At 42.0% G+C, this 14,929-nt stretch overlaps 1 protein-coding gene across 4 annotated transcripts in view; it reads right to left on the bottom strand.

Moving 5' to 3' along the window:
* Positions 1-69: 69 nt before the first annotated feature.
* The window catches only part of LOC104927233 (kinesin-like protein KIF13B), a 34,218-nt gene continuing 19,358 nt past the window's right edge, over positions 70-14,929 (bottom strand). The window contains exons 27-42 of one of the 4 annotated variants that reach the window (XM_019267733.2): positions 14,749-14,895; positions 14,511-14,540; positions 14,311-14,410; positions 12,590-12,716; positions 12,230-12,285; positions 11,994-12,112; positions 11,734-11,907; positions 11,503-11,595; positions 9,688-9,840; positions 9,228-9,305; positions 8,852-8,908; positions 8,235-8,328; positions 7,798-7,880; positions 3,946-4,011; positions 1,383-2,763; positions 70-1,289 (exon numbers count right to left, since the gene is read on the bottom strand). In XM_019267733.2, coding sequence (XP_019123278.2) covers positions 1,039-1,289; positions 1,383-2,763; positions 3,946-4,011; positions 7,798-7,880; positions 8,235-8,328; positions 8,852-8,908; positions 9,228-9,305; positions 9,688-9,840; positions 11,503-11,595; positions 11,734-11,907; positions 11,994-12,112; positions 12,230-12,285; positions 12,590-12,716; positions 14,311-14,410; positions 14,511-14,540; positions 14,749-14,895 — 3,009 coding nt within the window. In that variant the 3' untranslated portion in view covers positions 70-1,038. Of the gene's footprint in view, positions 1,290-1,382; positions 2,764-3,945; positions 4,012-7,797; positions 7,917-8,234; positions 8,329-8,851; positions 8,909-9,227; positions 9,306-9,687; positions 9,841-11,502; positions 11,596-11,733; positions 11,908-11,993; positions 12,113-12,229; positions 12,286-12,589; positions 12,717-14,310; positions 14,411-14,510; positions 14,541-14,748; positions 14,896-14,929 lie in introns of all 4 variants that reach the window. The other 3 variants (XM_019267732.2, XM_019267734.2, XM_027283936.1) reach the window with 3 other exon arrangements.

The following is a 14,929-nucleotide window of genomic DNA, read 5'->3' as shown; positions in this document are numbered from 1 at the left end:
ATAATGTACAAGAGAATAAAGCTATATCAATGAGACTTTCCAGGTTTGTTGCTTTCATCACACATTGGCTGATAGCAGAATGAAATTTATTTAAATATAAAAAATTACTTTTGATTTTCCATTACAAATATCATGTCTTCATCTTTAAATAAATAAAAAGCCCGGCAGTCAAAAAGATCAACTTGAATGCAGAAGTACAAAATATCTTACTCAAACAAAAATTAATACTTAATACAATAAACACAATCCCTCAAGTATTCTCATCACGTACAAATCAACATGTTCCCATACAAACAATTCAAAAGACTGCAGCTCTCTTTAAAAACATGTCGCTTCCAATTAATCTTGACACATTTGCTTTCAGACAAAGCTGATTTAAGAAAAAGTTGTAGAATTTCAAAGAAGTGCAAGTATTTTTCTCTAAAAACAGTAGAAATACACATTCAAGACCTAAAACAAGCTCCAGTTAACTGGTGTTCAACCTACCAGCAGCACAGTATTTGGTGGTATAACACAAAGGCAACTTTGTTGAGTAGTAGTCGTAATATTTCAAAGGCACAAGAATGAAATATTAGCACATCCAATCAAACGATACCAGTCGGTACAAGCAGTTTACGATACTATCCAAACGTGCAGCTGCATCATAGATTTTGAACAGTAGTAGAAGTATGAGCATATCAAGGTGTAGTGTAAGCAATATCAGACATTAAAATTAAATTAATTGCAAACAAAATGGTTATTCGAATCTACATACCTAAAAACATTCACATTCTCTGATAAAACATTCAATAGTTTTCTGTAGTACGATAAGTAAGGATACCTATGGTTCCCTCTCCCGACAGGGGAACAACAACAACTGTGTGTCGACTTAAACTTACAGTGAAGGAGCAGATACAGTGAAGCCTGTAGTTGATCTTCCCAAATAAAACACTATATTGTCACTCTTTCTAAAAGATTACCCTATAATCACATCAACCAGCAGCTGCATGTGGGTGATGGGTGAGTGGGTGTCCAGCAATTATCAAGATACCGAGCCTCTCAAGTGTTCCATGACTTGCGGTTCTCTCCTCTGCTACGTCCGGTTGATGCCCCCCCACCTTCGCCTTTGGCCAGAGCAGTAAGGGCTGCCAGGTTTGGGCTGGATCCAGACAGATTGGCGCTACGCCGCTTTTGCTGCTGGCGACGGCGCTTGGCGCCACCCCGGCTCACCCTGTCTGGCTTTACCAGGACTCCATAACCAGGATTACAGTGGAAGTAGTGCTTGCCACCAACTGAACCGTCATTCTTTCCTGGAGAAAGGCGGAGAAAGGTTTGTTTGAGATTCTGAATGGTGATGGAACTAATGTATCGATACAGACAGGATCAGGTGCTGTTCTACTTACCTGCTGGTACCTCTAGTTCCACTCCCACCCAGGTACCCTCTGCAAAATCTGTGGGTCCAACATAACGGACGGTGCCGCTCTTATTGGTCCCCACAGTCACAAACTCCCCTTCTTTCAACCAGTCAGGAAGAACAGTGTTGGCAGCTGAATCTCCTTCCTCAGAGTCAGAGATGATTTCCAAACTTTCCATTGGCACAGAGAGGTTAAGTCCTGCCCCAAGGCTGCTGGCCCGGCCCACCTGTGTCGGCTTATCCTCATCCTCACCTAGAATACGCTGAAAGGACTTGAGGTCTGAAGACTTGACTTTCTGGATCTTGAAAGGGTTTGCCACTGAAACATCAGGTTTGGAAGGTAAGACACTGGACACAGAAGGATCTGGAGCTGTGGTGGCTTTTGTAGATGCATTGGCAGGTGCTTCCTGTTGGACTTCAGCTATGGTTGTGGATGAAGTCGGGATGGAGGCATTGTTTGGGTTTAAGACATCCGAAGTGGCCTGTTCATCAGATGAAGTTAGAACTGGATTCCCAGGTGAGGCAGGAGCTGAAACTAAGACTTCAGGCACAACTGGGATCAGGTTTGGAGCTGGGTCTTGAGCATTGTCCACAGTTGTTTGGTCTTGTTTGGGCTGCAGTGGCTGAGGGACGATAGGCTCAGACTGATCCTCTTCTGTAGATGGTTGTGTTTCGTAGTGGAGTGACAGTTCAGCTTCTGTCTTGTCTGTTGCAGCTGGCTCGAGTTCTTCTGTCTGAGGGGTTTCTGGTTTTGAGTGGTCTGTCTGTGAAACCTCTGTCTGTTTGGTTTCATTCTCTTGTACGAACAATGAATCTTCAAGTGGGTCCAAACTGACAAATTGTTTTGGTTCAGTAGGGCTAATTGTCGAGTCTTGCTTTTGTTTGGTCTGGCATGGTAAGTCTGATTCTCCAGCTGAATTAGATTCTTTCAACTGGACTGATGGAGACAAATTTGATTCTTGTTGACTCAGGTTTGAATCTGATGGAGTGTTGTCTGGTTTGGGTGGTGGTGAGTCATTTTTTTCTTCAGCTTCTTTATCGCCTGAAACCAATAAAGATTCCTGGAGCCCTGATTGGTCCACAAGAAAAGATTCAGGACAAGTCACTTTATTGTCCTCTTCCTCTTCATCTGGCACCGCCTCAAAGCCGTCAGATCTGCTGCCGGATGACGGAGGCAGGTCCCAGCTCAGTGTGTAGACTTCTGACAGCGTTGCTGTAGATATACTAGTCGAGATGTATCCGCTTGATGCTTCGCTCACTGGGCTGTGGGTGGAGTCGTCTTCTGTCTCTGGGATGATTGGGGGTGGTAGGGGCACAGATCTGGGGCTCTCTGTTTGGAGGTCCGGAGGAATGATTTCTTCAATGGGAACCTAAGAAGGAAACCATGGCAACAAAGGGATTCATGACTCAAAATGCAACGAAAGTCTCCATCTGAAATCTAACACGTACGTTGCAATAGATTTCTACATACCGTATATTTTGTTTCTAGTTAGAAGACAAGAGTTTGTGTTCTGCTAGACCAAAAAACTGATAAAATTGGGTTCATTATACCACCTCAAGGAACTGCAGGAATTACATTAGTGTACTATGGGTTTGAATTACTGATTAGAATGCCTTTCCACCTGCACCTGTTTTTTTTGTTGGACAGACAACCCTTTCCACACTCAACGCAAGTATTTTGGACTAACTACTGAGGAAAATATATGCTCTTTGGTACTGGCCATGTAGCGGTGGGTTTATCTGAGCTTCTTCACTGATAAAAGCCACTTGCTGCTGCTGAAAACAACGCTAAAGAGCTGCAAGACACTAAAAAGTACAGCTACAGTACAGTAAAGGTACCTCAGGACAGCTGAGAGTTGGGTGATAATTCTTGGAGGGATCATTATAAAGTGACCTCTTTCACATTACAGTGTTCTGATCCATTCTTAATACAGTATATTGATGAGAGCAGCTTTAAGGTGGTCTCTAAAAACCTGTACATAATGCTACACTGAGTCTAATTAAAGTAATTTATTGCTCTTGTTTGATCCCAAATGTGTCTCCCAGTTACTGCATAACAGTAAAAACAAAAACACAACAACACGGGAGAAAAGTCACATTTAGGAACATAATAGTCCAAAAATAACTGCCTCAGTGGCGACCCCCACCCACCACCACCTCCCTCTCCCATAAAGCAAAAACCTCATCTAAACATAATAAATAAGATTACAGTAAAATAATAATAAAAACAGTATAATTACAACACTGCTGTCATAATTAAACTGCTTTTATTATTGTACTTTTATTAATTATTTCTTGAAATAATCTGCCAGCCTAGGGTGGTTTTGGCACCATCCCTTTTTACAGATAGCAAAATATTGTTTAGAAAAGTGTCGGTATGCTTGTGATTCAGTGGTTCCTACTTAGAAAATGTGTTTTTTCCAAGATGATAAATGCATGGTATGGCCACACTCAGCAGGTTAGATAAGGAGTAACACGCTATTTTTCAAAAATAGTTTACGTACCGGTACATATAGATATGTAAAACACCACCTGGGCTTGGAAGAACTTACAGGCTGCTGCTGCTTGCTCATGCCCTCTTCAACGCTGGCTGACTGCACCATGATGCGAGGCAAACTCTGCATCAGGAAAAGGGGAATAATAAAAAAAAAAGGACGTTCAGTTAATGACATTTTAAATCAAACAACAAATCTGTAAATCAGAGCTGAAGAAGATTTCAAGATGAAATCATGAGTGAGTCAGTGTCATTTCATTCCGGTTCAAACCTGCAGATCAGATACGAATATAAGCCTGTCGATGTCTAAACCTGTTCATTACACAGTGAGCATGAAGCGGTGATTAGCTGCTGTGAGGGAATTGTAAAGCTCACGCTTCAGTCTGACAGTGGAACAGAAACGCAGCCTGTGGGGGGAGAAAAATTATCTCAGATTCTAAAAAGATGACAGATACTGTCGGCTCAACATCACACTGTACTGTTCTCTCTGGCAGCCTCACAGAATACTAAACTGGGATAACTAACTAGGCCAGCTGGCCATCTGTTACGACATATTAGGAGTGCACGGACGTGTTATTATTGCCTATGATCAGATTAGTGGATCAATACATTAGAAATGTTGAATTTATTGTAGTGATCAGCAGTCAAGATGTTGATATGAGTTGCAGAAAGTGCAATAAAAATATTTGTTCATCAGATCACTCAGACATATAATTATGATAAACTGGTAAAACAATCAGGATAATTGCACCATAATTATAATTGCACCCATAATCATTTATCCCTTTTCAGCATTTTAGTTACCTCTTTAACATTCAATACGATGTGTCAGCTGATTAAATACTGTGTGTGATTTGCCTCTTAACATTTTTTTAGTTCTTAAGAGGGTAATAAAAAAAATCCTCATCTTATATCTTGAGATATTTTAGGACATTTAATAAATTAGGACAATTGTTTGACTGTGTGCGCCGCAGACAGTCACAGGATATTAATCAGGATGATTGTTTGACTCTCATGCACACATTCCGAGGGAATTAACGCCTCATTCTTTCAAACACTGCAGATCAAGTGGTTTGATTCGTCTCTCTTTGTGATTTCGCTCCGAGCTGAGTAACAACCTACATGGACAATACGTCTACGGTCAGAGAGTAGGTCAAACACGTCTATCCTAGCGCTCTCTGGCTCAGGACAGTGAACCTGCAATCAATAAAACACCTCAGGTAAATGGACTGTACTTATACAGCAACTTTATAGCCTTTCGACCACTCGAGGCACTTTTTAACGCTACCATTCATACATCATCTTCGACATGCAGATCGGAGGGACTGGAGATCAAACCGGCGATCTCCTGATTAGTGTACGTGAATGGCTGCCTCTTTCATCATTGTTTTACTTCAGACAGATACATATTATGTTTATTTTTGTTTTTTTTATTATTAGAAACATGAAATGTAGTCAGCACATTAAAATAATTAATTATTTAAGACATTTCGGAGGTGTCTAAGATAAGTTTCAAGTCCTTCAGGTCAAGTTCAAGTCACATTACAAGTCATAAAAGACACACTGATGGTCAAGATGCAAGTTTTTCACATCTCTGCTGTCCGTAAGATGACACTCTCCTACAATGAGGTGCCAAGGTCGCTTACAGCTTGTGCAGTGCACAGCCGATTAAGTAAATTACCCATGTTAACGTGACAATGCTAATGAGCAGAATTTTTGTTTGGCTGGTAAGTTTACCATGTTCACCATCTTATCGCGTTAACGTGTCTTATGGGGGTATGAATGTCTGAACCATATTTCATGGCTATCCATCCACTAGTTGTGAAGATTTCTCACTTTAAAAACCATAAATGTCAGCCTCACAGTGGTGAAAGAGGAAAAAACCAGGGGATCACTGAAGTCAGCACACGTCAGGTACATGGACTCCATCAAGTTGATGTGGAGATATTTTACTCTAAGTGAAAACGTATAGAGCTGCTCCAAAGTCAGTACGATTCAGCTTCAGCGAAGCAAGAATGTCTCGACTGAATGTCAGAGCAATCAATCTAATACTTTCAGTTCAGTTTTTTTAGCGTTACAGTCTGAACCAATGTGGTGGACTAACCCACATATTTGTGACCTATTTTCAAAGATTTACGTCTTCAGTAAGGAAGCTTGAGACTGAGTGCCACGGACGAGGTACACAAGTTGGAAAGTATTGAGAGACAGACTAATACATGGTTGGCTATGTCAGCAGTACTACAAATATAGAGTACCACCAGCCTTATCCTTTAATAGTGTGTTTTATATGAGTGAAACCAAAAACTTTCAGGACTGGATTTGTGGATTTTGCCAAGTCAGAAATGTTTTTGCTTCTCAAGTCTCAGCAGTCAGGTCCAAGTCAAGTCTCAAGTCCTCATTTTTGTGGGCAAGATTTGGATTGTTATTCTCGTTAGTGTCCAACATGTAAGCTGCAGTTCACCAGACATTTAAACCTTTGTGAATGGGATTCATAAATTCAATGAAATCCCTCCACAGCCAGGTGCTGAGATCAGGCCTACAATCAGCCGCTCTTCCTATTTACATCAACAGCCTGCTAATATTTGCAATACTCCAGGCTTTTGTTTTTGTGTTTGACCTTTCTAAACATCTGTGGCAGGCAGGGAGGAGTGAAGCACTAATTAGGGCAATGGCCTCAAACAATGCACCAACAAGACCCGACGGGTTCCCGTTCCAACCGAACACCACGGCACATGATTTCCCTGATTAGCTTCCCTCCGCGGCTCAAGGTGCTAATCAGTCAAATCAAACGCTGTAGTGTTTGGCTGCGATGAAAGAGCGGCAGACTCCCGGGTCTCGATGGCACATGATTGGAGATCAGTGGATGAGGAGGAGGTGGCGAATGAGCTGGAGGAGTGGAGGAGGAGGAGGGGTGACGCACGAGTGCGACGATGTTCACCTGCTCCTAATTAACCCTCCTCTTAACACAGTGTGCTCCTGTCTCAGCAGGGGCTGTTTGTGGAGTCTCAAACACTGTACAGCATGTCAATCACACACCCAGCTATGTTTGTTCTGTATGTGCTGATAGTTCTGGTCTTAACCCAGGTACTCAAGAAACCTGGGTTTGATTCAACGAACATACTGGCAGCAGTACCGTTTGGTCTTAACACAAAGACTGGAATACTGAATGGTCAAAACTGACGCAGCAGAGATACATCCTGATTTTTAGTCAAAATCAACTGTATGTGTTCAATGTGTGCAGGCTTCTTTTCTCAGTGGTATCAACAAAGATGCTGATTTGATGAAACTATTTGTGTTGGCGGAGTAAAATAAAAGTATAAATAAACAAACAAATCATAATCTGTTATAATTACTTATTAAGGTCAGATAACAAATGGTGCTTGTAGAACTGTTGTATAAAAGCAATATCACACTCGAGGTTGTGCTGATATACTAAATATCAGCACACTGTGATTAACTTCGACAGCTATGAAAGAATCACAGTCGCGCTGGGATTCAGTACAACATCACAAACGTCGAGTGTGATATTGCTCAGTTAAAATTCTGGTATGATGATGACAACCTAATTTCAAAGTCAGCCTGCAGCCTGACACACCCCCCGACGAAGGACATGATGAGGTCAAAACAAAAGTGTTAATCGTGACTATCACCTCCATTTTTGCAAACTTCTGAAAACCACTCATCTCGGGCACTGAGGCATTTATACACTTTATCTATTTATTATTTGCGTTTCAATCTTCATAAGCTCTGTTTCCATGGCAACAGAAGAAATAGGACTAGCTGCTGATGAGTAGAGGGGATATTTAGATTCAGGCTGCAGTGATGCATATAAACTTTAAATCCCTGATAAGACGTGGGGCAGAATACGAGCTTAAATCCAGAGCGCTGTGAGTTTACTGAATGACTGTACCTGCTGATGGACAGCTGTCTGGTCTCTACTATCTTCCTTCCCACCAGGAAGCAGCGACTTCAACAGCTTGGGCACGGCCTTCACTGGAGGGAGATAAGACGCAGCAAAGCCTGAATGCGCTGATGGAGGGGACGGAGAAAAGAGAGAAGAAGAAGAGGAGGTTGCGGGAGCAGAGATGGAGAAAACAAGGGCAGAAGGAAGAAGAGGAGTATGAAAAGATTACGTTTTTGAGGCAGGGAGGAGGGAAAATTGGGAGATGTGTTAGTAAACATGTAAACAAGTGCCAAATTAAGATTCAGAGCAAAAGGACAGATATAGTTGTCCACGGGCTAAAGCCGAAAGCAGAGCTGATGACATCAAAAGGCAGAAAATAGGGAAAGATAAGTCACAGCCAGAGAAAGAACCCATTTAGAAGATAACGCCTTTATCGGTCGTACCTGTTTCTGGGTTCAGGTTCTGGGATGTGGAGCTGGGCAGTGTCCGTCTAGATGGAGGAGGCGCCACAGAAAGATCCTGGTGGCTCTCCCAGCCCTGCACACAGAAGAGGAACAGACACTCAGAAGATAAAACAAACACACACACACACACACACACACACACGGCTTAAAAGGAGCATTTCAGTAATCTCTGACCTTTAGCAACCCCTAATGGTGACCAGGAAGTACTGCATCAACACTTCAACCATTTATTCAGTACCTTTAACTAATTAGTTCAACTGTATCCATTACTTTGAGCTAATGTTGACCACTGTAATGACTTATCATTTACCTTTAGATAATTATTACAACCACTGATTCATCATTTAGCACTCACTTGCTAACATGTAACGTTCACTGACGTTACAACTGACTCAATATGTGTAGTCGTAATTTAGAAATTAAGTCCTGCTGTAGATACAATGTGTCTAAATGTTGGACATCATCAGTCTTTAGTCTGTATCATGGAGACAATCTGTCAAATATGAAACAGAAAATTCAGGAGAAATAAATAACTGTAAGGCTAACGCATGATTAATAGATGAAGAGGGTTAGTGGACACAGTTTATGAGTCTCACCTTGATGTCACTGAGCCTGTGAGTGGATGAGTAGAGCTCCAGACTGCTGGCTGACAGCTGGTTAAAAGGTTTAGAGAGTTAGAGGCACGGTGTTAGACACGTTAACAACGGCGAAGAAGGGACCGTATGAAGAAAGGAGAACCTGAACTCCAGACAAACCCAAACTACTTTGCTTCTGGTGGTTAGCAGCAGTATTTAGTTGTAGTTGTAGCAGACATCAGATCAGTATGGTTAGAAAACACTACACAGAGAGGACAGATGAATATTGAAGACACACTAATGAGGAGCAGTTTTTTCAACGTCATGGTTTAAATCGGTTCTGTCGAAGCACCTGAACTGTCCCTTTAACATTTGGGTCATTGAAGTAAAAGCTTACCCGGTTGATGTTTGGAGAGCTCAGGCAGCGTCTGGGAGCTTTCCCTCTGACTGCCAGCTGTTCTCTCACAGCCACCTCCTACACACATGCACACGCACACACACACACACACAGAAATGTGTTATGTAAGCATTTTTAATTGTGTGATTTATGGCAACACCATCACTTAGTGTCTTCATTGGCCGCTTTGTATTATGTGGATTAATTAGCTCTATTTGTTTCTTTTTTGGCAGGCTAGAAAGGAAAATGTTCCAATTCTGCCTCTGGGTGACATTTTCCAGAATGAGTGAAAAAGACAATGAGGATTTAATGTGCTCATGCTCCGGCTGAATATCAATCAGTGGAAGGCGCTTTAATGAGAGACTGGTCAGACGTTTAGGTATTCTGAGTGGACTCGATGCTGCTGAATACTAAATGTGCTTTTAATGTTTGGAGGTTCACATGAGCAGTATTTCCTGACCTGTCTGAGTCTGTCCAGAGTGAGGATGTTCTCTACAGCTAGCACGCTGCGGAGGTATTTCTCTATGGCCGCCTCGCTGTCAGCTGACTGGTCGTCCTCAGTGCTGGCAGCCAGCCTAGCCAGCATCTCCCTGTCCTCTGGACCGTGGATGTCCTGTGGGAGCAAGGGGGGGGGTGCAGACAGAGGGCAGGGTACTACTTAATGTGCTTACCGCCAGCTCTTAATTCAGCCTGCTGGGGTTTCATGTATTTACATTATCCTGCCTATCACGCCGATGCTTACCACGATATTTAGCATGCCTCACAAAAATGGTGAAGGTTTTATTACGAGCCACAATCTTTTACAAGCTCCCGCCGCTGATGTGAGAATGGCTGCGGATAGAATCTGTGAGCTGCGCTGTAGTGGAAGTGTAATTACAGCAAAAACAAACAACTACAGTGCAGAACAGCACGCGGACACACACTGACCAGGACGCTTATTCAGAAAACAAGGCCACAGAGCGTAGCCAATCAGCATTAAATATTCAACAGCGCTGCGTCAAAAAGAAAGAAAGGCCTATGTACATAAAGGAGTTTCTTTTAGCACGTGCACTCTGTTTTTTCTAGAAAAATAAGTGCATGAACATTATGCTTTTAATTGTTGTTTATTTATCAGAGGCCAGTTAATTTGAGCTGACTCGGCTTTCTTTGTTTTTCTGACTATGTAAATGACTCATCAGTTTAAATTTGTTTTTAACTTGAACCTGAGGGGATTCCACTGTGTTCATCTACGCCGTTATCACTCGCCATGGTGCATTGCGGCAATTTGGGGTTGTTCTATATAGGCCTGTTTACACCTGGTATGAACCTGCTGGAGTGGACAGCTCTAAGCGCAGGTGTTACTGTACCCAAGATGCACTGGGGACGCATTGAGATCCAATTGTTCAGATCCTGTTCAGAGGTGGTCTCTCATTTCTTTTCAGTGCATACTGCCTACTCAACTGTCGCCGGTATGTTCACATAAAACACACCGTCTTTGGTTCACTATGATGCAAATGATGCGTTAAGCAAGAGATATTTGTGAACACACTGCGTGATCTGATCTCACCGCTGAACTATCTCCGTTAAAAAAATAGTGTAGTTCAGGTAGTTACGATTTCTTAATCTTTCTTGTCCTCTAGTTTCTTTCTTTTCGGTCAGTTGGTCACAATAAAGTCCCCAGACTCCTTTAGAAATCTTGCAATTTGAGTCTAAGAAAGACTTAAACTTTATATTTTGAATTATTTGGGTCTTTTTGTCAATTTGGCAAATGATAAAAATGAAGTCATTTCTTTCTTTGCGTAAAAAAACAGTGTGTGTGTTTGTCCCAGTGAGTTAACTCTAGTGTTGGGACGCTAGTCAAAAACAACACTGCATTTGGTCTTTGCACTCAGGACTGGTGTGTGTTTATGTGCATACAGAGCGGGAAAGTGAGTGATCACTTGAGATTCATGTTGAGACGCATTTTGCAAAACATTTGTATATTTACTTAGTGGCCAATCACCATTTTACAGAGATAATATTTAGTGTTGAATTTATTGTTACAGTGGTGCATTGTTCAAAGTCTAGTTACATGCACCTTCCAGCAGTCAAAAAAAACAAAAAAACATAACATTAGAATATGCAGTGTTGGTGCAGTTTGTCACTTTGAAGTGATGGATGTGTCGTTAAAGCTCTCTTCTATTCTGCTCTTCAGGGTTTTTTTAAGCAGCTGTAGACTTGCATTATCTTGGAAAGATGATTCATTCATTTCATTGTACTTTCTCCCTAACAAGTAACTTCCTGGTCTGGTACTTACCCCCGGGATGTTAGAAACGATTTCAAAGGTGACTCCACAGCCGGGGATGGTGCTGCGCTGAGACATCCTCTTCAGGAGGCTCTGAGCAAAACCCTGCCACACCGACACACAAGCACATGTTCTCAAATCAACTAATCACTGCATTAGTAGACACGTGATTGAGAAAGGAAGAGCGCAAATGTGTTATTAGGTCAGCTTGTTCCAGTCCATCATGCCTCGCGGGCCACCCACCTGTCTTCCGGCTACGTTGACGCAGATGCGTTTCCGGAGCACCAGCTGCATGTGGGCCGGGTGGCTCAGCTGAACCACCGCGGACACAGTCAGGTAGACCCTCTGGTCAGCCGATGCGCGACTAAGCTGGGGGCAGTCGTGGACTGTCGAGTCCCAGGAAGCCTCCACCTTCACCTGGACCACATTGAAAAGCGGTCTTTTGAGTTAGAGAGAGACAAGACATACGAGATGGAAACTCTGAAAATCAATCGTCACCTTACCTCTGGATCGTAGTGCTTAACAATATGAAGGTCAAAGAATTCGTCATCGTCCTCCCCACTGAGTAAAGCATCCAGCCCCCCGGCCAACGGGGCTGAGAGACTAGACTGGAAATCATCAGCTAAGGGGGGAAAAAGACAGATGACAAAGACACAAAAGAAAGCCGGTTCATTAGTTATTAAGACACCGGAGCATTTTGCCAAATTGCGAGCACAAACGACGATAAAGAACAACGTACCACTGAGATCCAGGAACAAGACAGGAATGTGTGTTTCCATTCCAGGAACAGGAACCCTGTGGAGAAACAGCACCGTCAGCACAGTGACTGGCTCCGACACAGAGCGGCTAACAGCTCCCTCCACTCACCCTGACTAGTTACAAAAAAGCTGTCCTCAAGCAACACCAAGCAATTAACACCCAGCTAAGTGGATCTGATGAGTAGAAAATGAGAAAATCGAGAACTTTTCTGACCACAGCTGAACAAAATTAGAGCTACTAAGTGTGAAAAGAAGTATTGTGTTCTTCGATTAAAAAAAATTAATAAAAACTGCTGCAGTAATTAATTTTCCTTCACACACAGACACACACAGACACACACCTCTCTACCGGAGCTCCTGGGATGCCGCTGCCAGCTGACGGCACCAGAACGGCATTGCGTTCTTCGGTGAGTGTTAGACGACACTCAAGCAGCTGAGACTCTCTCTCGACATCGTCCTCTGACTTATCTACAAACACATGAGAGCAAACACAAGTAACTAAACACCTCAAAAAATGAATGCACTAAAGAGAAACACTTCTGCATCTTCGTCTGATCTTAAAGGCGGAGGGTTTTGGATTGAATGCAATGATATGGATTGAATATAAACAATGTGACACCTGATAAACATTACATACATTTGATTAATTATTTACAGTTTTAAACACCGAATATTAACAATTCTATGCCAAGTTGGCGTCATAGTTAATTCTAATCATTTTTTATTAGAATTGACAAAACTATGACAGAACACATGGAATTATGTAGTAAATTTTAAAAAGTGTAAACAAAGCAAAATATGTTTTGATGCAGAATGTTGTGGTAGCCATGCTGGTAAAATGCATCTTGAATTTTGAATAAATTGCCAACTGCGGCACCTCCTCCTCCAACCACACATGTAGATACCATATGTTCAGCTTCTCTGTATATCACCAATACACACACCAAAAATCTCATATTGGACTCATCAGACCATCCACTTTTCTAATGTCATTCACTGTGTTTCTTGGCTCAAACAGCTCTCTTCTTTGTGTGGTTTCCCTCAGTTGTAGTTTCTTTGCAGCAGTTCGACCACAAAAGCCTGACTCACACCGTCTCCTCTGAGCAGCTGAAGTTGAGATGTGTCTGTTACTTGAACTACTAGAAGCATTTATGTGAGCTCTAATCTGAGGTGCCTTTAACTGACGATTTATGAGGTTGGTAACTCTAATGAACTTCTCTTCAGCAGGCTTTCCTCATGAGTTTCATCATAGTATTTGTGAGTTCTTGAAATTTTCCGTACTTAGTGACTTTCATGTTTTAAAGTAATGATGGCCTGTCATTTCTCTTTACTTGGTTGAGTGGCTCCTGCGATAATATGGATTACTAAGGTAGTCAAATAAGGCTATTTATTGTATGGCAACCCGGTCTCTGAACAACACATCTGATCTATCTCAAATGCATTAAGAAGGCAAGAAATTCCACTGATTAACTTCTGACAACCTGTTAATTAAACACCCTTCCAGGCGACTTCCTCATGAAGCTGACTGAAAGAATGCCAAGAGTGTATAAAGCTGTCATTGAAGAAAAAGCAGCTACGAAAATATAATAAAACATATTTTATGTGCATGTGTTATTTCATAGTTGTGATGTCGTCAGTGTTAATCTACAATGTAGAAAATAATAAAAAAGAAAGAAAACACTTGAATGAGAAGGTGTGTCCAAACTTTTGACTGGCGCTGAAAAAGAATCTATATTTGCTTCTTCATTGTGGCTTTATATTAATGGTGACATCGCTGACACTCGGTTATGACAAATGTTAGAAAGCAGCACTTGTGCTGTAAAATTATATGCTGGGAAATCCATTTTAATCAGCGGAATATGAGAAAGGAAGAATGAAGTACCAGTTGATCTTTCAAATCTGAATTACACTGAGCGGCGGGAGGAAACGACACGTTACCATAAAAAGCGCAAACTGACAAGAAAATGGATGAGAGGAAATATTTCTGCTATCAATCATTTTTGCAATCAATCATTTATGCTTCCACAGCAGAGCTGTGTTCAGAAATGCATGATGACTGTACCTGGTTTGCAAACTATCTTCTGGAGCTGCTGGTCCAGATATTCCTGCCTCTGAGTGAGAATGTACAACCACTGTTCCCTCATCCTCTCCAGATCTACCTCCTACACACACAGACAGAAATACATATGTCAGTTGTACAAAAACAGTTTGATTTTACTGTTTATATAAGAAGTTCACTTCATTAGTTGATCATCTACTTACTTGGTAGCTGTCCATGTCTTCATCTTCACCCTAAAATTTTAATTGACAGAGAAACAGAGTCAAACTGTGCTATTTAGGTCAGCGAGGGGAAATCTGAGGAAAGGTGGCAGGCGCACATATTCATGAGAACCGTGAAAGGCATGAAACCTAACGATAACGCTGATTTTATTTCCAGAAATTCTCTCATCCAACACATTTTTAACTAAATAACAACAACTAGAGTAGATTCCCTCCTCACCCATTGTGATCCGCTGCCTCTCGGGGGATGCATCTGTCGGATCTTGACGTCTCCGATAGAAACGGAGAGGATGGAGGCAGCGATGAGAGGCATGGTGCCAGAGTCCGGTACTGAACGCACCTCCACCTGAACCCGACGGGACTGACCCTGTAAGGACAGATTTACATGAGAGGATAGTCGC

The sequence above is a fragment of the Larimichthys crocea genome, chromosome XI, assembly GCF_000972845.2.
Source record: "Larimichthys crocea isolate SSNF chromosome XI, L_crocea_2.0, whole genome shotgun sequence".
NCBI classification, from domain to species: Eukaryota; Metazoa; Chordata; class Actinopteri; family Sciaenidae; genus Larimichthys; species Larimichthys crocea.
The sequence above is the reverse complement of the archived record's forward strand: the minus strand, read 5'-3'. Positions and strand labels throughout refer to the sequence as shown.